Source organism: Phascolarctos cinereus, unplaced genomic scaffold (genome assembly GCF_003287225.1).
Source record: "Phascolarctos cinereus isolate Bilbo 61053 unplaced genomic scaffold, phaCin_HiC Scaffold_4;HRSCAF=312, whole genome shotgun sequence".
Lineage (NCBI taxonomy): Eukaryota > Metazoa > Chordata > Mammalia > Diprotodontia > Phascolarctidae > Phascolarctos > Phascolarctos cinereus.
In genome coordinates this window covers 679,705,612-679,726,865 of record NW_027555847.1, presented here as the reverse complement: position 1 = coordinate 679,726,865, position 21,254 = coordinate 679,705,612, and the positions used below count along the sequence as shown (strand labels likewise).

Genomic DNA, 21,254 nt, shown 5'->3' with positions numbered 1-21,254 from the left:
GAAGAAGTTGAGGCAGTCAGAAGTTAAATGACTTGCCCAGGGTCACACAGCTAGGAAGGCCAGATTTGAAGCTGAGTCTAAGCCAAGCAGCCTATCCAATGCACCACCAGCTTCCACCTAGAAGAAAGGAATCCTTCCAATCTTTGGAAGACTACCTTGGAGAGACCCTAGAAGGCAGAGCCAGAAACTGGGAGTGGAAATTGCAAGGAAGCCAGTTGAGATCTGATGTCAGAGGGGCAGCTAGGTGGTGCAGTGAATAGAGCTCTGACCTTGGAATCAGGAGGACCTGAGTTCAAATCCAGCCTCAGACACTTAACTCTTACTAGCTGTGTGACCCTGGGCAAGTCACTTAACCCCGATCGAATCACCAAAAAGCAAAAAAAAAAAAAAAAAGAGATTTGATGTCAGGAAAAACATTTCCTGAGGATGAGAAGGGTCCCAAAGTGGAAGGGGCTGCCTCAGGAGCTAGCAGAACCCTTCTGTATTTCCGGAGGTCTTCAAACAAGGCTGGTGGGCCACTTGCCAAGAATGATGTGGATGGGGGATTCTTGTCCCCATGCAGGTTGGACCAAGTGGTCTTGTGTTGCCTTCCAACCCTGAGACTCTGTGATCTAGAGATAGGGACCAGAGAGGAGAGAAATCCAGAGATGGGAAGAGCCACTTGGGGGGACGCCCTGCAAGGAAGAAGAGAGGGGGTTGGAGGCCACCTTACTGGGCCTACGCCTGCCAGCCTAGACCCTGAGCAAAGTTTTCCAGGCAGCTAATGTTAGTCTCCTTAGTGGAGAAGGAGCAGTGTTGTTTGGCTTGGTCCCAGAAGCGGGAGCAATGGAGGGGATTTCTAGAGAGGCAGATTTCAGTTCAATATAAAGAAGAATGTTCTATGAGATAAAGTGGGAAAATATTGGAGTTGGAATCCTAGTTGGGTTGAAATCTCAGCTCTGCTCCATACTCCTCGTGTGGCCTGGGGCAAGTCGATTCACTTTTTGAGGCCTCAGTTTCTTCACTTGTAAAAGGAGGAAACTGGACTAAAAATCTTTAAGATTCCTTCTGTGTGGAGTCGGGAGGACCTGAGTTCAAATCTGACTTCAGATACTTGCTAGCTGTAACTCCAATTAATGCCTCCAAAAACCAAGATTCCTACTGTGAAAAATTAGGGATCTCCCATAATGAAATGGGCTGAGCAGGAGGGAGTGAGCTCCCCATCACTGGAAGCACCCAGGCAGGAAGTCTAATGAGATGATGGTGACCTCTGGGATGCTAGGATCCTATGACATTTCCTCCCTTCAGAGAAAGAATCAGAATCCTGCCCCTTGCTGCCCTCATTGTCCTCCCCACCTCAGTCAACTGCCATCCCCTCCTCTTCTCTCTTGGGACACAGGCCCAGGGGTGAGGTCTAACAAAGAGGGTGATTAAAGGCCCAGCAGGATCTCCGCTGGGGCCATCCCCTGCTCTAGCTCTCCTGCCCGGGGCCGGGCTATCTGGTCCTGTTGAGGCTGACGTCGCCATCTCCTCCACCCCCCCAGGGGACCGGAAGCTTTTCGTGGGCATGCTGAACAAGCAGCAATCTGAGGAGGACGTTCTTCGGCTTTTCCAGCCCTTTGGGGTGATCGACGAGTGCACCGTGCTCCGGGGCCCTGATGGGAATAGTAAAGGTGCTCCCTGTGCCCTAGAGAGGAGGGAGGGAGGGAGCCTCTCATGGTCCTCGAGGGCATGCTGCTCGTCTGCCTGTCTGCCTGTCCATCCAACTGTGCCTGGCTCTCCTCCGTCTGATCGTATCTACTGGTCTCTGTCAGACCCGGCTGCCTGAGTCCGCCTGGCTGACTGCATGTAACTGTCTGATGTCCTCTGTCTCCGTCGGGCTGCCCAGCTCTGGTCATCTGACTGCCTGTCTCACCATACAGTTGTGTCCGTCTGTCATGCCCGTCTGTGCAATGTTGGAAGCTTGCCCTCCCCCTCCCACTAGTCACTAAGGCTTGAGAAGGCAAGGAGAGGAAAAAAGTAAGTCTGTCTCACCTTCCTCTCCATCCCTCCCTCTCTACCCCACACAGGCTGTGCTTTTGTGAAGTTCTCGTCCCACACGGAAGCCCAGGCTGCCATCCATGCCCTCCATGGCAGCCAGACAATGCCAGTGAGTATGAGGTGCCGGGGGGATGGAAGGAGGGGAAGGGGGACACCAGGACTACAGGTTGCCCAGCCCCCCCCCGGTGCACCCAGGCTGGGCACGTCCCAGAGCCAGAAAACACGGCCTTTAATCCTGGCTTTAATCCAGCAGAGGCATCTTCCAGACTCAGTGGTCTATGCAGGAGACGAGTCAGTGGACACCCACTACACAATGGGAGAGAACAGGGTCCAGTCCCAGCCCCTGACCTCAGGGAGCTCACAGTCCAGCAGAGGAATAAGAGGGGGTAACTAGGATACGCGCTTGGGACTCAGAGGAGGAAGAGGTTACTACCAGTCTAGGCTCTCAGGGGATGCTGCCCAGAGGAGGGGATATTTGAATTGAGCCTTAAAAGATGGGGAGGATCTTGACAGGTGAAGAGTAGGGAAGAGCAGAGCAGGCAATGTGAGCAAAGATCTGCAGGTGGGAAAGGGTATGATGTCTTCAAGAACTATCAAGTAGGCCATGCTTACTAAAGCTGATGGTACCTGGCAGGGAGATACAACAAGGCTCGAGAGGGAGACTGGAGGAAGATCAGAGAGGGCCTCGAATGTCAGACTAAAGAGTCTGGGCTTCCTGCCCATGGGCCGCGGCAGATCCAGTAATGGTATATGAACAGGGTAGAGACAAGACTAGAGCCGGGTTGTAGAAAGATGATTCTGGTTGTTTGTGCTAAAAAGATCGTGAAAGGAAAAAGTGGTGGCAAGCAGACTGGTTTAGGAGCCTCATTCAAAAGTCCTGGTGAGAGCCTGAAGGAGGAAATGTCCATTCTGAAGAGCAGAAGCCTTCACAAGCACAAAGGTCATGGCCGTCCAAGAACTGAAGGGCCTTTACAGAGTAGACTTGTTCTCTTCGGCCCCAGCATAGAGCAGAACTAGGGGCAGTAGGAAACAAGAGTCATAGGAAGGCCCATTTCAGGTCCAAATAAAGAATAACTTCTTGACCATCCACGCTGTCCCACAATGGAATGGGAATGGGTATCGGGCAAGGTCTGTCACTGGAGTTGAGCAGGCAGGGGCTGGACGCTCTGGTCTGACCACACCGGAGCCACATTCTAAGGCAGCTGCTGACAAAGATGGCGAGCAGCCGTGAGGAAGGGCCTGGGATCCGTGCTATAGGAGAAACTTGGCCTGGAGAAGGAAAGACTCAATGGGGAATAACCCAGCTGTCCTGAAGTATTGCAAGGGCCTTCACGCAGAAGAAAAGCTAGACATTCTTGTTGGCCCCACAGAGAAGCACTGGGAGTAATGAGTGGAAGTGGGGAAGACGCAAATTTAGGTTTTGATGTAGGGAAAAACTTCTGAACGATTCGTTTAGTAGACCGGGCTGCCTAGCAGGAAGAAGCTTTCTCCTGCTCCTTCAAATGAAAGCTAAGTGACCCCCTGTGGGGCATGCGGCACTGGAGGATTATTTTTCAGGTATAGATTGGACTAGATGCCACTGAGGAGGGTACATTCAACTCTGAGAGTCTACGGAACCCAATTAGCGATGTGGTGCGCTCATAAATGTTTAACAACCAGGTCTCCAAAAAAAAAAAAGAAAGAAAGAAAGAATATATGCCCAACACTTTTTTTAAAAGCTTACTCCATATTATTAACATTTCCCCAGACCATTAGCAAAACAATACATCAAGCCCTGATTTGTAGCTTTGCTGATTTTTGAGGTATAAATGCTCCCACTGGAAATTTAACAATCAGCTTTCTCAGGCCGGTTGAAGCTGGCTTCAGCACACCCATAGAAGGTATTCTGAGTAGAGGGCATTCCTACACAGAGAGGGAGTGAGGATTCCGTAGACTCTGAGAGGCTACTTAAGACAGGGAAACCAGAAGGGGCACCTGGTGTGTGTGGGGGGGTAATGAGTATGAAGTGAAGGCAGACACTCATTCAGAAACTGTAAATGGGCATTGGCAATGTTTGTATTGGGCAGTGTTCAATGATCATGGGATGATGGTCACTCTCTTGCCAAGGACACCTCTGGGATCTGCTGCTTCAGGCCCCAGGGTCAGGATACCTAGGGATGTGGTTGAGTGTATTGGGGTGTGTGTGTGTGTGTAACTAGGGAGTATGACTGTCATAAGAGATGAGGCAGCCTAGCATAGTGGGCTAGGAGCCAGAAGACCTGGCTCTTCTGTTCCCAGTTCTTCTTTACCTCACTGTGTGATCTTGGACAAGTCCTTTCCCTTAAATCTGAACCTCAGTTTCCCCCTCTATAAAACAGGGTCAGCCTAGATGGTCTCTAAGGCCCTTTCCGGCTCTGACGTTCTATGAAAGATGTATGCATGTGTGTATAAGGGAACCTGGGGTCGTGCCCCCCTCTCCCTCCTCCTCTCTACCGGTCTCCTGCTGGGGAAGATGTGTGATTACTCTGCCTGCATGACTCTCCATCACTTTGTCGCCCATCTGTCTCGTGGTCATGTCCATGTCTGCCTATGTGAATGTTCAGTCACCTGCCATTTCTATAGGTGCATTTCAGTTGGTCTGTGTGGGAGTCGCTCTGTTGGCCCGGGACCACCCCTGAGCCTTGGGCGTTGGTAGCTCAGGTTGCTGGCTCGGCCCTAGATGGACGCGGGACACTTTGTGTGTGTGTGTGTGTGTGTGTGTGTGTATTGTTATCGTGGGCCAGCTGTGCGGGAAGTGGGGGAGAGGGGCGGACCTCTCCTGGGCCCCGGCTTCTTGCCGCCCCTCTCTCTCCCCGGCCCTTGCCCCTTGCCCAGGGCGCCTCCTCCAGCCTGGTGGTGAAGTTCGCGGATACTGACAAGGAGCGGACCCTTCGGAGAATGCAGCAGATGGTAGGCCAGCTGGGCATCTTCACGCCATCCCTGACACTGCCCTTTGGCCCCTACAGTGCCTACGCGCAGGCCGTGAGTAGCCTATCCCCATCTCTCAGCAGTGAGGTCTGTCTGCCTTCCTGCGTCTTTGTCTCTCTTTCTCCCCCTTCCCTTCCTCCTCCTCGGCTTGACCCTGACCCTTCTGGCCTTGGCTTTGTCTGTCGATCTACCTGCTTGCCTCTTTCCGTCATCTCTGCCAGCATCTATTTCTCTGGGCCCATCTTGCTTTCACTCAGCCTCTGTTTCTCTCCTCCCACCTCTGTGCTTCTGTCCACCCAATCTTCTCTCTGACTCAGCTCCTCTCTACTCATGTCTCTCTCTTTTCCTCTCTCTCTGTTTCTCTATCCAGTTCTCTCTGTGACATATCTATCTGCCTTTCTCTGATTAGGTCTCTCTGTTTCTGTCTCTTTCTCTTTTCTGTCGTCTGTTTCTCTCCCTCTATCTCTTTTTGTTCTTTGGAGGATGGGAGGAAAAGGAAAAGAGGAAAGTAGAAATAGTAGAGGGTTGCTCCCTGGGGACAGGGGAGTTGGGATCCCTCTCCACTACACTGAGCCTTGCCCAATGTGGGGTCAGCCCTCCTCTCCATCCTGACACCTCATCCTGAAGCATGCCCCTGGAACCAGGTCAGAAGACACAGGTGGGAAAGACAAGGAGGCTACTGGGTTGGGGCTTAGTGCCCAGGGCTAAGGAGGTAGAGGTCAGCCACAGCCTGACCCCTGAGCCACTCCCTAGCCAACAAGAATGTGTATCTCAGGGGAGATGCCACTAGAGGAGGGCGCTAAGAGAGGACCTGGGACCAGCTGCTGGGTAGATGGAGGATGTGTGTGGCGGCGGCAGTGCCCAGCCATTGGGTTGTGTATCTCTGTATCCTGCGGCCCCGCCAGACCTACTCTCAGTGGAGTCTGATGCCCTCTTGTGGTCAGACAGAGCAGCAGCTGGATTGGGGACCAGGGTTGGACCCACCCAAGCCCTTCAAAGTGACAGTCCCCATCCCCTTGAGAACCCTCAGTCTTGTACGCCCTGGTCCCAGGGGAAGAGGAGGGGGGAGAAAGAAGAGATAGAGGAGGAGAAGGAGGAGGGGGAGGAGATCTTTTGGCCACTGTCACATCAGCTTGTCCTGTCTGACCCCAGCTTATGCAGCAGCAAACCACGGTGCTGTCCACTTCCCACGGCAGCTACCTGAGCCCAGGTGTGGCCTTCTCCCCCTGCCACATCCAGCAGATTGGCGCTGTAAGCCTCAATGGGATTCCTGCTACACCCATCGCCCCGGCATCTGGTGAGTGGCTGGCACAGACCCCAGATAGCCAGGCTCTAGGAAGTTTGCAGTGATTAGAAGTTCTAAAGCCAAGAGATCTCATTTCTCACTCACTAGCTGTTTGGTCTAAGGCTTTTCCCATCTCTGGGCCTTAGTTTTCAACTCTATGAAATGGGAGAAGTCTAGTAGACTAGGTGAAATCTCAAGGCCCCTCTGATTCTGAAGGATGTGACCTAGAATAACCCTCTTTCAGGACCCTGAGTGAGCACTATACTAAAACTAATGCCCAGCCTAGGGATTTCCAAGTGGAAAGGCCCACAGGATTGAGGGATGAGTAGGTGGGTCCTCCATGTTTCTGATGACTGAAAACCTTGGCTCTGTTCCTCTCCTAGGGCTACATTCTCCACCACTCCTAGGAACAGCAGCTGTGCCGGGTCTTGTCACCCCCATCACCAATGGCTTCGCAGGTGTGGTGCCTTTCCCTGGTGGGCATCCAGCCTTAGAAACTGTATACGCCAATGGCCTTGTGCCCTACCCAGGTAACACAGGGGTGGGATGAAGGGTCTCTGCTGAGGATAGTTTCAAATATCCCAGCTGCCTTGGACTGGGAGACCTCAAAAGGAAGCCCGGGGATAGGGACAGCAAAGGAGAACAGTGAGGGACGGGGATAGGTGGACAAGAAAGGGGGATGGGGAAGACGGGGGGGATGGGAGACAAGAAGCTCTCAAGGTGGCATCAGGCAAATCCCTTCCATTCTCTGGGCTTTAAAATGAATTTAGATTCATTGATCTCTAAGGTCCCTTTTTAGCTTTTGTTTCTGTGACCCTATGACGACCTCTGCTATGCCTTGGGTCAAGATTCCCTCCCAAATCACCCAACCCAGCTGTTCATTTCTCACCTAGCCCCCCAGTCCCCAGAGTGGCAAGTGGTGGTAGGGGTAGGGATGAGTGGAGGGAAGGGGGCACAGAATGGTGAGGGTGCCTCCCCTTCTTCAAGGTTATCCTCACCCCTGGTATCTTCTCCAGCTCAGAGTCCCTCAATGGCTGAGACCCTCCACCCAGCTTTCTCAGGAGTCCAGCAGTACACAGGTAGGCATACGTCCCTGTTGCCCTGCAGCCTCTTGCCCCAGTTCATTCCACGCCTCACCCTCTGTTTCCCTCTCCCCAGCGATGTATCCAACCGCGGCCATCACGCCCATTGCCCACAGTGTCCCACAGCCTCCGCCCATTATCCAGCAGCAGCAGCAGCGAGAAGGTGAGACTGTCCTGGTCCCTCCCCATTCTGCCCACAAGAAGGCACTGGTTTACACTCTCATCCCATCCTGGGGGCCCAAGACAACTTCTTTCCCTCTAATGAGGCTCAGTTTCCTCCCCTGCAAAATGAAATTAATAATCCCCAAGGATAAAAGGAGAGCAAAGATTCAATTCACTTGCCCTGGGCTGGGCTACTAGACAGATAGAGAGACAGATCCCCTGCCCCTGGAGAGCTCACAGTCTGGAAGGGGGCTGAGAAGGATACAAAAAAAAAAAAGTAATGGTCAGGCTGTGATAAGACCTATGGGGTACAAAGGAAGGAGAGATCACTTCAGGTCAAAGGCAGGGAGAGTGAGGTAGAAGCTGCCATAACAGAATTCAACAGGGGAAGGGACAGGCGTCCTCTGCCACATCCCCCCTAAAGACCCTGAATAATCGCACCCCCAAGAAGGGTAGGCATAATGGCCCTTAAATAAACCACAAGCCAGAACCACCTGGCCTGCCGAGCAACTTCTAGCCCTTTCCTACCTATGATGGGTCAATTTTTCCTAGGGTTCCTTGGGAAATATGCACCTTTTTGTACATATGTTCCTGGGCCCACATCCTGAATTAGCCATGCCTAATTTCATTGCAACCTTCAGTTTATGTAGCTGGGGCCATTTTATGTGCTTGTGGCTAACAGAGATTCCTTGCTGAGAGTTCTTTGGACACATGAGCCTTCTAATTTAAGGATGCCCCCGATGTTAGCTATCACATCATCTCGGAAGGGGCCTATGAATGGGGGTGGGGTATTATCTCCATTTTACAGATGATGGAACTGAAACTCAGAGAGGCTGGGCAGCTTGTCTAGGCTTATCCAACTTGTAACCCAGGAACCAGATTTGGGCATCCTGACTCCTTTATATCAATGGAATGCCTCTCAACCTACTAGCAAACACATAGCAATGCCTGTGAGTCACATATCTGTTTAGTGGAGGACTACAGCAACCTGAATGGTCCCAAACTGCATCAGAGAATCCTGAGATTTAGAACCACCAAGCATCTTAGCGATCATTTAGTCCAACCCTTTCATTTTATGGATAAGGAAATCGAGGCTCAGGTAGAAGTACTTACCCAAGGTCATACAGGTAGTATGGAGATTTGAACCCAGGTCTTCTGACTTCAGGGTTCTTTCCATGACACCAAAATTGATATTGTCTCAAGGGATGCAGTTCAGGGCACTTGCCTGGAGCCCACACAGAAAGCCACCCCTTTTCGTATACCCAATTCCCAAGCTCCCTCATGCTCGGCTACTGGCAATCCATATAGGTTTGGGATGGCAGAAGAGTGTAGGGAAGTCATCAGCCTGGGTTTCGCCATTGGCTTCTATCCTGGGTGGGACTCAGCATCTTCTCTAAAATGGAGATGGTAACCCCTGCCTCCTCTCCCTCCTTGGGTTCCGGTGAGGAGGGGAATGGATGAGAAGCCCTAAAGCATTCCCAAATTAAAGGTGGGAGGTGTGTGGGACATGCTATTCACATGCAAGGCACTTTGCACATTAGTGAGTGACCGGGTTACCTTCAGGCATTTTTGCCTTAGTCTTTAGCCAGACCTAAAATCCAGACCGCAAAGCTGCCCCAGTGCCTTCCACTAGCAGGATGGGAGTAGCTCAGGATCTTCTAGGGGCTTGGCTCCCCCAGACAGCAGCCCTGGTCCTTCTGAAGATCGCTTGGTCTTGTCTTTGAGTGGATACGCTGTCCTCTGCATGGCCGGGTGCTCAGGATCCTAGCGGGCTCCCATCTCCTCTCCTTGGGGGCTTTATGTCTTTCTCTCCCCCTACCTGCAGGTCCCGAAGGCTGTAACCTGTTTATCTACCACCTCCCCCAGGAGTTTGGAGACAGCGAGCTGATGCAAATGTTCCTGCCCTTCGGCAATATCATCTCCTCCAAGGTGTTCATGGACAGAGCCACTAACCAGAGCAAGTGCTTCGGTGAGTGACCGTCCCAACCCCCCCCCCCCGCAGCCCAGCACGCAGACTGTGGAGCCCTGTGCCACGGCAGGGCGTTAGCGACTGACCATGGCACCAATCCTGCCGTGGCTCCAACCTCCGTTCCCTCAGCCACCCGCCAGCAAGCAAAGCCCTGGGCTCATCACTGAAGGAGATTGAGGCCCAGTTCTTTTTTGTTTGGTTGGGTTTTTTTTTCCAGGCAATTGGGGTTAAGTGACTTGCCCAGGGTCACACAGCTAGTGTTATGTGTCTGAGGCTGGATTTGAACTCAGGTCCTCCTGAATCCAAGGGCAGTGCTCTGTCCACTGTGCCACCTAGTGCCCCCGAGGCCCAGTTCTTAAAGAGTTCATTGGCTGAATGCTGAAAGTGTTGGGGGACTTGATGTAAACAGAAGTAAAACAAGGTGTTAGGAGATCATATGTGGCTGGGAAACCAGGGAAAGTGATGGAGAATATGGTGCCTGTTGGGCCTTGAGGGATAGGGAGGAGCTGGACAAGAAAAGGGGGAGGTGAGGACGGGGATGGAGAGGCATTCCAGGTGATAAGGTAAATATGAGCACCTGCAGCTCCCCATTGTGCCCTCTAGGACCCCACCCCACAGCTGCTCATTCTGTCCCGTGATGGCCTTTCAGATAATGGAAGCTGGCATCATCCTCCCTCTCCCCACCATGCCCCCCAGTCTGCTTCAGGTTAAACATTGCCAGTTCCTAAACTGATCTGTATATTACGTGGTTTCGAACTCCTCTATCTTTGGGATGAGCTCTAGTTCCTTCAAGGGATGACGCCCTCATTGTTGCTGTCTTTCCAAAACTGTGGTCACAGTCTCATTGTAGAGCATATCCTCCTTCTCCTAGGGTGCGTATGAGAGGAAAGCATTGGACTAGCTGCCTTCTGAGGCCCCTCCCAGCGCTGCCCTTCTAGGACCCCACAGCTCTCTCCCAAGCCTTCCTTCCAGAGGGTCAACATTTCTAATTCCAGCCAATTGTGAAACTCATATCCACCTTCCTACTTGAGTTTCCCAGGGAAGTCTTTTCCATTTGAAGAAAGGGCACGCACACCCTGGGGGATGGTGAGGCGGAAATGACCATTACCCAGGTGTGGGCCTGCAGTGATGGACAACCAGGATAGGGACAGGAAAGGAATCCACTCCTGGGATTCCCGGAGGGGCTTGGGTCTTCTGTGTTTTGTTCCACTGGCCTGTCTCTCGGTAGCTGACATCCTAAACTGCTGGGACGCCAGACCTCTTTCTGCTCTAGTCTCTTGTACCAGCGTGTGTTTTTCTTATATGCCTTTGAGCTCCAAAGGGAGAGTTTTTTAAAAAGTCTTTTGTTAGCACTTAAGAGAAAGGGTAAAAAAAATCACATGAGAGTAGGAAAGCAATAAGCTAAAATGGGGGCAGTGGGGGTGGAATGGATGCTCCCTGAGGGCTTGGCAGCTTTGGACCCTATGAATTCATTCTAGCCCCAAATATATGATCCTATGTTATTATGAGTCACAGAACCTGGGAACATTCACCCAAGATTTCAACTAAGATGGAGAGAGATGGGCTAGAAGAGTTAGAGGAGACAGTTAAATGAACTAGCCCAGAGGGGACCTGAACATGGTTACCTACTGTTAAATGGGGCGAGAGGGCATCCTTATCAAGTAGAGAAGAAGGATGACCACTTTTTCAATGAGGGCGTACATAAATAAATAAGTACAAAATAATTCAAGGAGGGAAAGAACACAGACAATTATGGGGCCAAGAGGGCAGATCAAGGAAGGCTCCTTGTAGGAGGCAGTGCCTGAGCGGAGGCTTGAAGGAAGCTAGGGATTCTAAGAAGAACAAAGAGAGATCCCACTCCAGGCACGGAGAGACAGAGGCACAGAGACCAGAACTAGACTTTGAGAAGCAGTTCATAGGCCAGTGTGGCTAGAGGATGGAAGGGTGTGTGCGGGCAAATAAGATGAAATCAGTCTGGAGAGATGAGTGGAGCCAAAACAGTGGAGGTTTTATTCCAGGCCAGGCAGAGGGCTCTGCGTCTTATCTTAGGCGACAGGGAATCCTTGGAGGTGTTTGAGCAGAGGAGGAACGTGATCAGACCTGTGGCATCTTCACCATTTTGAAGGATCTTGCCCATACTGTCCTACAAATCTTCCACCAACATGCTGGGAGGCCTTCCCAGAGCTCTCCCGACACTGTGAGCCACCTCCAACTTCATAGCTTCGTAACCAGCCTACCTTTCCCGGTAATGCACGGCTGGTGAAACCTTTCACTGCTTCCCCTGGGTGATGCAGTCACCCACTCGCACCTGCAAGTCCACGTCTGTCTGGGTGACGCAGCGTTCTGAGTCTTCAAAAATGTCGTATCCCATGATTCTCAGCTCAGTCATACAACTGCTTGTCGGACTGATCTGTGTGCATAGATACATACGTATATGTGTGTTTATCATACACACACACACATGTGATCAGTCTTCTTCTGGTAATGGGGTGTGTGTGTGTATGTATGTATACATATGAAATTGTGCAGACTAAGGAACCCAAACTTCTCCTTAAAGTGACACTCAGATAAGACATATACATATTTGTGTACGTATATATGTGTATAAACACCCATCTTTTTAACAGCGATCTTTCTCTAGTCATGGAATATACACACATCTGTATACACACACAGTCACATACATATATACATACCCACACTTTATATGGTATATACATACCATATATAGTCTTCTGGTGATGGCATGTGTGTATACACACATACACACACTCTCTCTGTATATATAAAAATGTACATATACATGTGTGTATGTACATATATACATATATATACGTGCATGCACATATACATAAGTATATGTACATGTGTAGATACACATATGTATATAAAGATACACACAGTCTGTATACATATGTGAATATATACATATACATTTGTATATATACATATACATATGTATGTGTGTATACATATAGTGTGTGTGTGTGTGTGTGTGTGTGTGTGTGTGTGTGTGCTTGGCTAGGAGATCAAGCGTTCTAGACTTTGGGCAGCATTTTGTTATGGCACTTGATTTACATCTGTTAAGTATCCTTGGGAAATGGTGATAGTTATCATCAATATCCATCCTTTTACATAGTTCCATTTTTCTCTATATTTGGGAGCCGCTGAGTAACAAAGATAACTGATCAAATGATCAAGAGAGTGTAGAGAGAAAAGCAAGACCAGGGTGGAGCCTTATTTCTCACACGCGCTTAGTGGGTGGGAAACGGATGATGATTCCATCTAACTTAGATGAAGGGTTTTTGTTTTTTGTTTTTTGGGGGGTTAGGCAATGGGGTTAAGTGACTTGCCCAGGTTCACACAGCTAGTAAGTGTTATGTGTCTGAGGCCGGATTCGAACTCAAGTCCTCCTGAATCCAGGGTTAGTGCTCTATCCGCTGCACCACCTCGCTTCCCTGGATGCAGGTTTTGACACTGTTGACAACCCCATCTTCCTGGATACGCTCTTCTCCTGCTGTCTCTTGGTTCTTCTCCTTCTCTGTCTCCTTTACTGGATTATTATCCTGCCTGCCATGTGTGGATGTCTCCAAAGCTTAAGGCCTTGGCTTACTTCTCTCTTTCCCTATTCTTTCCTTTGGTGATCTCAACTTCCATTAATTCAGCTATCACTTCTATGTAGACGAGTCCCAAATCTATATATCCAGCCCTGACCTCTCTCCTGAACTAACCACCTACTGGATGCCCCACTGACATCTCAAACTCGAGTCCAGAACAGAACTAGTTACCTAGCCCCCAAATCTGCTACTGCCCATTCTCCCTATTTTTCTGTTCTTTGAGGACCCAGATTTACATCTTTAGAGTCATAAGATTACAGCAGTGGAAGGGACCTTTGAAGCCATCTAGGTCAGCTGTTGGATTAGATCAACTCCTTCACCTTGAAGATGAGAAAACTAAGACCCAGGGAGGTTAAGTCATTTGTCTAAGGTCCCATGGGTAGGAAGCATCAGAGGTGAGATTTGAACCCAGGTCTTTGGATTTTGGATCCATGCTCCCCTGTCCCTCAACATTCATATCCAATCACCTGCCAAGTCCTTTGAAGCCTATCTCTCCAATATCTCCTGCATCCGTATCCTTCTCTTTACTCATATGTCCCTTAACCTAGTTTGAGCCCTTGTCATCTCTGGCCTGGATTATTATAAAAGTCTCCTAACCGGTCCCCCTGCTTTCCATCTCTCTCCTCTTCCATTCGGCCTCCACGACAGCTGCCAAACTGCCGTTCCTAAAATACCATTCCAACCAAGGAACTCCCCTCCCCCTCCTTCACAAAGTTTCACTGGCTTCCTATTTCCTTTAGGATAAAATACAAACTCCTCTGCCTGGCACTGAAAGCTCTCCACAATATGGTGGCCACTTATTTGCCAGTATTATTTCCCGTCACTCCCTCTGCATGCTCCACTCCAGTCAGATTGGCCTGCTAGCTGTGTCCTGTACCTGACATTGCTCCGTCTTCTACCTCCATTCCAACGCACAGGTGCTCTCCCACATCTGGAATGTATTTGTTTCTCACCTCCACCTCATATAATCCCTACCTTTCTTCAAAGCAGAGCTTTGGGGCCATCACCTACAAGAAGCCTTTTCTGATTCCCCTAGTCATTAGTACCTTTGAAATTACTATCACTTTATATATATGTATGTGTGTATGTGTATATACACACACACACACACACACACACACATAGGTATATATGCAGATCGCTTTGTGTATATACATGTATATGTGTATATGTGTGTATATATGTGTATATATGTGTGTGTACTTGGTTAGGAGATGAGTGTTCTAGACTTTGGGGGTCATCTTATTGTGGTAACTGATTCACATCTGTTAGGTATCCTTGGGAATCCTATGGGTCATAGTTATCATCAATATCCATCCTTTCATATATTTCCATTTTTTTTTCTGTATGATGTGTGTAGCAAAGATAATCGATCAAATGACCATGTGTGTGTCTCTACATGTATACATTTGCATTTACTTGAGTATATGTTATATCCCCCAGTAGCATGTAAGCTCCTTGAGGGCAGGGACTATTTCTTTTTTGTCTGTATCACTACTTCCTAGGGACACATGGTAGTGACTTAGGAGATGTTTGTTTAATTGAATTAAGCAAAGGGTCCTGAAGAGTGAGCAGAAAGTGAGCACGAATTGGGCCACGAGGGGAGGGTTATTGACCACAACCGAAGCTTAAGAAGGGTCAAGGAGGATGAGTGGGGAAGGACTGTCAGATCTAACAGTTAAGAGATCACTGGCACCCTGAGATAACAGTTTTAGCTGTGTAGCAGGGGTTGGAAGGTGGAATGTAAGGAGTAAGGAGGAGAGGTGAGGAAGAAGCAGCTAGTGCAGTCTTTCTAGGATTTTAACAGTGAAATAAGGATAAACTAGCATTTATTATAGTGCTTTAAGGTTTATAAAACACTTTACAAACATCTCATTCAATCCTCAGAATAACCGTGGGAGGCGAGTGCTGATATTATCCCCATTTTGCAGATGAGGAAATTGAGGCAGAAAAAGGTGAAGTGACTTGCCCAGGGTCACACAGCTAGTAGGTGTCAAGAGGCTGGATTTGAACTCAGGTCCTCCTGACCTCTATCCACTGCACCACCCAGCTGCCCCTTGAAAATAGGTGTTTTGGGGCAGCTAGGTGACGCAGCGGATAGAGCACAGGCCCTGAAGTCAGGAAGACTTGAGTTCAGATTCAGCCTCAGATCAAACACTTGACACTTACTAGCTGTGTGACCCTGAGCAAGTCATTTAACCCCCATTGCCTAAAAAAAAAAAAGAAAAGAAAATAGGTGTTTTTAAAGGATGGGGAGACTTGAACATTTGTTTAGGTAACAGAGAAGGAGTCTGTAGAGAAGGAGAGCTTTAAGATAAAAGACAGGAAACATCTGAGTTAGCAAACTCAGAGGGAACGATCCTGGCACACAAGGTCGGCCTTAGTGAGAGGTATCATTCTTTGTAAGAGACCAGAGCCATGGAGAGAACGGGGAACGGCACTGAGGTATGGCGGAGGGGAGCAGAGCTCATGGTGGCCCATCTTTATTCTCTTAGTAAGAGAGGAATGCAAGGGCCTCTGCTAGAGAAGGCAGAAGGGGTGGCAGAGGGAGGGGGCCTGAGAACTGAAAAGGTTTGGAATAGCCACAGTGCAGGGTGTAATCACTCAGTGCAGCGGTAAGGACCCAGCTGAGGTATGATATGATAGCATGGTTTTGGGAAATGAAAGCCTCCTTTGTCCAGCAGTATATTCATAGGAAGTATAAGACTAAGACAGGAAAGGGAGGCATAGTCCAGGGTTGAGATTTGGTGAGCCAGGGGCAGTGTTTAGATGAGGGGGGCAAGGGATTGTGGGTAGGGGGGACAGGTGAGCTGGTCAGCTTCTGGGTCAGGAATGAGAAGGGAGGAATAAGAAAGAGGGGACAGCAGATGAAAGAGGTTTCCTGTTTCTTAGCCTTCTCCTGGCCATATGAGAATTGAGATTTCAAAGGTCAGGTAGCCTACCCTCTCACTCAGTGCATGAGCCTAACGTCTGACCCCTTCTCAGACACCCCCAGTGACAGGAAACTCCCTTCAAGGCAGACTTTTTGAGGGTTAATAGGTCCTGCTAATGGCCCAGAATAGGCATGAAGAGCCCTAAAATCATTTCTACTCGTTCGGTTTTATGAATTTTTCTAGATGCTAGGTGGCAAAGATAGAAAACCTGTGCATCACAACGAAATACAGAGTTAACTGAACAGATAATCAAAATCAAATTGCCTGCCTTCTCAAGGAGCAGGGAGGGGCAGGAGAGAGGGAGAGAATTTGGAACTCAAAACTTTAAAAAATGATTGTTAAAAAAATGTTACATGCAACTGGGAAATATTGAATGAAATAATTTTTTTAAAAAGGAGTTAACTGGGCATAACAGAGGAGCTGGGGCAGGAAATCAGTGATCATTGGGGGCAGGAGAGGAATTGATTGGTATGGGCCAAACTTCATGGCTTTTTTCATCTTTAGGGTAAGGCCCGTTAGGGAAACAAGATAGACTGGACTTAGCAATTCTTTCAGGGATGCTGGGACATCCCACGCTGGGCTCAAAATCAGAGGGCTTCAAGTTAACTGTTAGGTCTACAGTTAAATCTAACCTTAGCTTACCAATCACTGACCTTAGGCAAGATACCCAATAGTAAAAGCTTATATTTCGGTAACATTTTGTAGTTTACAAATTGCTTTAATCCTTCAGTTGCCCTGTAAGGTCGGTATACAAAGTGTTCTCTCCATAGGGAAACCGAGGCACAGAGAGGGTAAGGGCAAAGCTGGAATGGGAACGTGGGTGTTCTACTTCCAAGTCTAGGTCTCTCTATACCAGTGGTATCAAACTCCAATAAAATTGGAGACCAGTAAGAGATACATAAGGATGTCTGCAGGCCTTGTATTAACTTGGCTTTAGAATGTGACTGTTATCTACGTTTATTGTATTTTTATTTCTTTTGTCAAGTATTTCCCAATTTCATTTTCGTCTGGTTCAGAGCATACTTGAGAGGTTGTAGGCCGCACACTGTCCACCATTGGCCTCAGGTCTGACACTTCTATACCTTTCTAGGCCTCGTTGTCCTCATGTGTGCAAAGAAAGAGTTGTCCACCATTTCTTTTTCTCAAGGAAGACCAAAACTTCTAGGATCATTTTGTCTAAAGGCTAGATAATAAAGGCAGGTAAGGGTCATTGGTCTCACTAAGCGCTACTGCTAAGAGTCAGACAGCCAAAGGAAGAGCTCCCCCTCTCTGGACACCGCCTCCCACTTAGCATCCCTTCCCCCTCTGCTCTGGCCTCCAGGTTTTGTGAGCTTTGACAACCCATCCAGTGCCCAGACGGCCATCCAGGCCATGAATGGCTTCCAGATTGGCATGAAGAGATTGAAGGTCCAGTTGAAGAGGCCCAAAGATGCCAGCCACCCTTACTGACAGACCTTGCAGCACAGGTAAGAAGGCTACCTCCCTTTTCCGGCCACATGGGGCGATTGTGGGTTCTTGTTTCAGGCCCAGAAGGCAACAGTGAGTCCTGGTCCTGGCTACTATAAAGGCAAGATGGTGGCAGAGTGGTGGTGGTGGGGACTCCTATAGGTTTTGATTAATTTCAGATGCCCATCTCTGGCAAGGAGGGCAAGGAGGAGGGGGAAGGGCTTCAGGCTCAGCCCAATGATTATACCCAGTTCCCTCCAGTAATCTCAGCACCTTCCTTAAGATCTCAAAAAAGTAGGGGCAGCTAGGTAGCACAGTGGATAGAGCACCGGCCCTGGATTCAGGACGACCTGAGTTCAAATCCAGCCTCAGGCACATAACACTTACTAGCTGTGTGGGCAAGTCACTTAACCCCATTGCCTAGCCAAAAAAAAAAAAAGACTTCAAAAAAGTTGCTACCAACACTTGAAGTAGGGCCATCCTTGTCCTAGCTTAAATAATATTATATTATTATATTATATGGTTATAATATAATAATATAATATATTATAACATTAAATAATATCACAAATAATAATTAATACTGCTCTCCCTTGAAAATAGAAGTCCTAGTTCTTCAAAAGTGAGGGTTACTGGGGCAGCTAGGTGGCACAGTGGATAGAGCACCGGCCCTGAAGTCAGGAGGACCTGAGCTCAAATCCCGCCTCAGACCAAACACTTGACACTTACTAGCTGTGTGACCTTGGGCAAGTCACTTAACCCCAATTGCCTAAAAAAAAAAAGAAGTGAGGGTTACTAAGGGCAAAGGCTGACATCATAGAGGGCAAGTCTTCTCTTTCTGGTTGGTTGCCTTTCAGGAGATCTGGCTTGCCTTTGACTGGGTTGTTAACCTTGGCATAACAGCCTAGACAGAGTTGACTCATGGTGATACCCATCAGGAATTTCCATCCTCATGGCCCTTGGTCCAAGACGCTATGGGCTTCTGGCTGCCTCTGCTGTCCTGAAACACTTTGAGAGCCACAAGCAAGGGAAGCCCGGGGTGGGAAGGAGGCAAGAACAGGAGAGTAAAAGGACATCTGATTCTGTTCCAGATTTGGAAGCTCTTACAGGTCCCCTCGGGTAGGCACACTCAACAGAGGCTGACTTCCCTCATAATTTACCTTCCTTCTCCATCAGGTGAGGGGCAAATCCAGAGGACGGTTTGCAGCTTCAAATAGATCCAGGAGATTCCAGTAAATTACAAACTGTTTTTGACACCAGCCCTCCCCTTCCTATCCCCTGCAACACCCCACCCCCCAAAAAATGTGAAACATTGGAGAGGAACGCAGCTTTGGAAGGCGACGGCAAGGAGATCCTTCCCACGGGGGGCTCCAACAATGTCCTGGGGACCAAACATGGCCCCTTGGGGACCAAGGATTCTCCACCCTGAGAGGACACAGGGAAAGAGTGAAGCATTGTGGACCAGAATGTTCATTGTTGTGTCTCTAGGTCACCATGACAACTCTCAGAACTTTGAGACTCACCCTTTCATATATATACATATATATATATACAGTATATATTTTTTTTTAAGTAAATCACAGGACCAAACTTTGCAGAGACTTCTGCCTGTGGGAAAAGGATTATGTCATCTCAACAGGAACTTAACGAGCCCTGAACATTATCAGAGGGAGAAACGGAAGGGTGGCAAGAATCAGGCACCCTCTCGCTCGCTCTCTCTGCTCAGTATTAGGTTCGGGCTTTTGAGGAAGCAAGGATGGAAAGTGCTCCAACACTATATACCTCCAGGATCTTGTTACCATGGCGGCAACTGGATGAACCACTGAAGAATCTTTGGATGGCCTTCAGGCCAGCTTGGTTAGGCAAGCTTGAGTCCTTGCAGGGCCAGCAGGCCCGTGGATTTGAGACTCTGGCTCGATCCCATCCCCATAGGAATCCCCTTGCACCTGGGTTTAGGCACAAAAATTACCTTCAACTCTCCCTCCCCTTCCCGGCTCACACCCTTGTCTCCCCCACCATCTTCATCTTCATAGCCTTATCCGTTCAGCCTTTGGGTTCCATCTTTCTTCTGTGGGGTGCTGGGGGGAGGGAATTACGGGACCCCATCTCACCCACCTCCCAGCCCCCTGGCAGCTGCCTCCTGCCCCTGAATATACCAGCCCCCTGCCTTACTTAGGGGGTCAAGATTGAAGAGAACTAGACTCACTGGTATTCAGCTGGTCCAGCCTCTTATTGACCAAATACACCCTTGGGACGACGTTTTCTCCAAGGAGGTTTTGCGGGAAGGGAGACTGTCTTTTGACACCAATTTGGTCCTTCTCTGAGCTAGTGCCAGGAAGAACCGAGCAGACCAGATTTTCCCCAGGACACAGAAGGCAGCCCACATGTATCTATCCAGATATGTCTCTATCTCCATATAGAATCCCATAAGTTAAGCACAGAACCGAGGTCAAAGCTTGGTTAGTCTCATTCCCACACCAGGGCATGACCCGGCTAGGATACATAACAATTGGACCACCTGAAAACAGCCCCGTTCATTTCTCCCAAAATACCCTAAAAGATGAAAAAAAAGAAAAAAAAATCCCCAACCATCTTCTAAAGAGCTTGTTTCAAGATTCCAGAGTTTGATAATGTACCAAGAACATTCCTATTGGTGTGCGCGTGTCTGTGTGTGTCTGTGTGTGTGCGTGTGCGTGCCTGAACGTGCAAGCCTTCGTAGGTAGTGCATCGGCGGGAGAAAAAGAGCAAATGAGGGAGGGAGAAGTTGCTTCTTCAAGGGGGAAGGCAGGGGCTGCTGCCTGGCTTCTCTTGGACCTCACGGTGCCGCATCATGCTCTGCCCTCCTCAGGCCGCCTCCTCCATGCTCCTCAGACCCCCCCCCTTTCAGAAGAGTGTGGCGGTGTGGCGGTGTGGCTCCCCGGCCACTGGCCGCATGGCCTGCGTGAGTGAGCGTGCGCATGAGGCTGCAGGAGTGGAAGTCGCGTGTTTCTATAGTCCATGTTTACTGGTTGTAAATACCATTTTTATACCTGACATCTATTATGTACGTGATTTGTACCTTATTTCTGCTACAAGTAATTTCATGAAGTTTGAACTTATCTAATTTTAAACAAACAAACAAACAAAAAAAGACTTTGGGAAATTTTCGGTTAATCTGATTTGAATTCTGTGTCAAAGATCAAGTTTCTTCTACCAGAGTGAACTATGTGACTGTCAAATGTTACAGGTAAGAGCAAACATCGTCTTAATGTCCAAAACTCCTCTCTCTGGTCTAAAGAACCTAAATTTATTTAATAAAAGTTTTACTTGCTAAAGGAGCTAGTCTTACCTTCCTCTCAAGTTTCTTCCGCCTCTTCTCTTCCCTACCTCGATTAAGGGCAGCATGAGGAGAGCTCAGATGTATCTCCCATTCGTGATCTCCTTTGAATCCTGCACCAGCTCCAAGAGGCAGGTCTTGCACCCATTTTATAGGTCAAAGACAGAGGTTACAGGATCAGGGTCCTAGACACAACAGAATCACAGCATCAGAGAATGTGACAGGTGGGAGGTGCCGTCTCATCTAACCCAGACACTAAGGGAATCCCCATTCAAACACGCAAGTCTCTGCTTGAAGACCTTCTAGGAGGTAGAATCTACAGTTAGCAAGTTCAAGGTGGAATCCAGGCCTGAAACCCCAGGCCTTCTCACCCAGCCTAAGTCTCCTTCCCTGCTGTACCCTTCCACTGCCTTTCACAAACCAGGAACCCCATACTTCATGGTTAAAGACTTCTACGTCCTTGGGTGCAGCCTTTTGAC

General features: G+C 48.9%; 1 protein-coding gene and 1 long non-coding RNA gene across 2 annotated transcripts in view; one reads left to right on the top strand and one right to left on the bottom strand.

Moving 5' to 3' along the window:
* The window catches only part of CELF5 (CUGBP Elav-like family member 5), a 79,451-nt gene extending 60,728 nt beyond the window's left edge, over positions 1-18,723 (top strand). The window contains exons 4-13 of the mRNA XM_021009050.2: positions 1,524-1,652; positions 2,049-2,128; positions 4,873-5,019; positions 6,118-6,262; positions 6,634-6,780; positions 7,267-7,329; positions 7,409-7,495; positions 9,320-9,463; positions 17,335-17,479; positions 18,636-18,723. Coding sequence (XP_020864709.1) covers positions 1,524-1,652; positions 2,049-2,128; positions 4,873-5,019; positions 6,118-6,262; positions 6,634-6,780; positions 7,267-7,329; positions 7,409-7,495; positions 9,320-9,463; positions 17,335-17,462 — 1,070 coding nt within the window. The 3' untranslated portion in view covers positions 17,463-17,479; positions 18,636-18,723. The remainder of the gene's footprint in view (positions 1-1,523; positions 1,653-2,048; positions 2,129-4,872; positions 5,020-6,117; positions 6,263-6,633; positions 6,781-7,266; positions 7,330-7,408; positions 7,496-9,319; positions 9,464-17,334; positions 17,480-18,635) is intronic.
* The window catches only part of LOC110223489 (uncharacterized), a 33,028-nt gene continuing 23,224 nt past the window's right edge, over positions 11,451-21,254 (bottom strand). Inside the window, exons 2-3 of the long non-coding RNA XR_002328715.2 lie at positions 20,788-20,960; positions 11,451-11,873 (exon numbers count right to left, since the gene is read on the bottom strand). This is a non-coding gene — a long non-coding RNA (uncharacterized LOC110223489). The remainder of the gene's footprint in view (positions 11,874-20,787; positions 20,961-21,254) is intronic.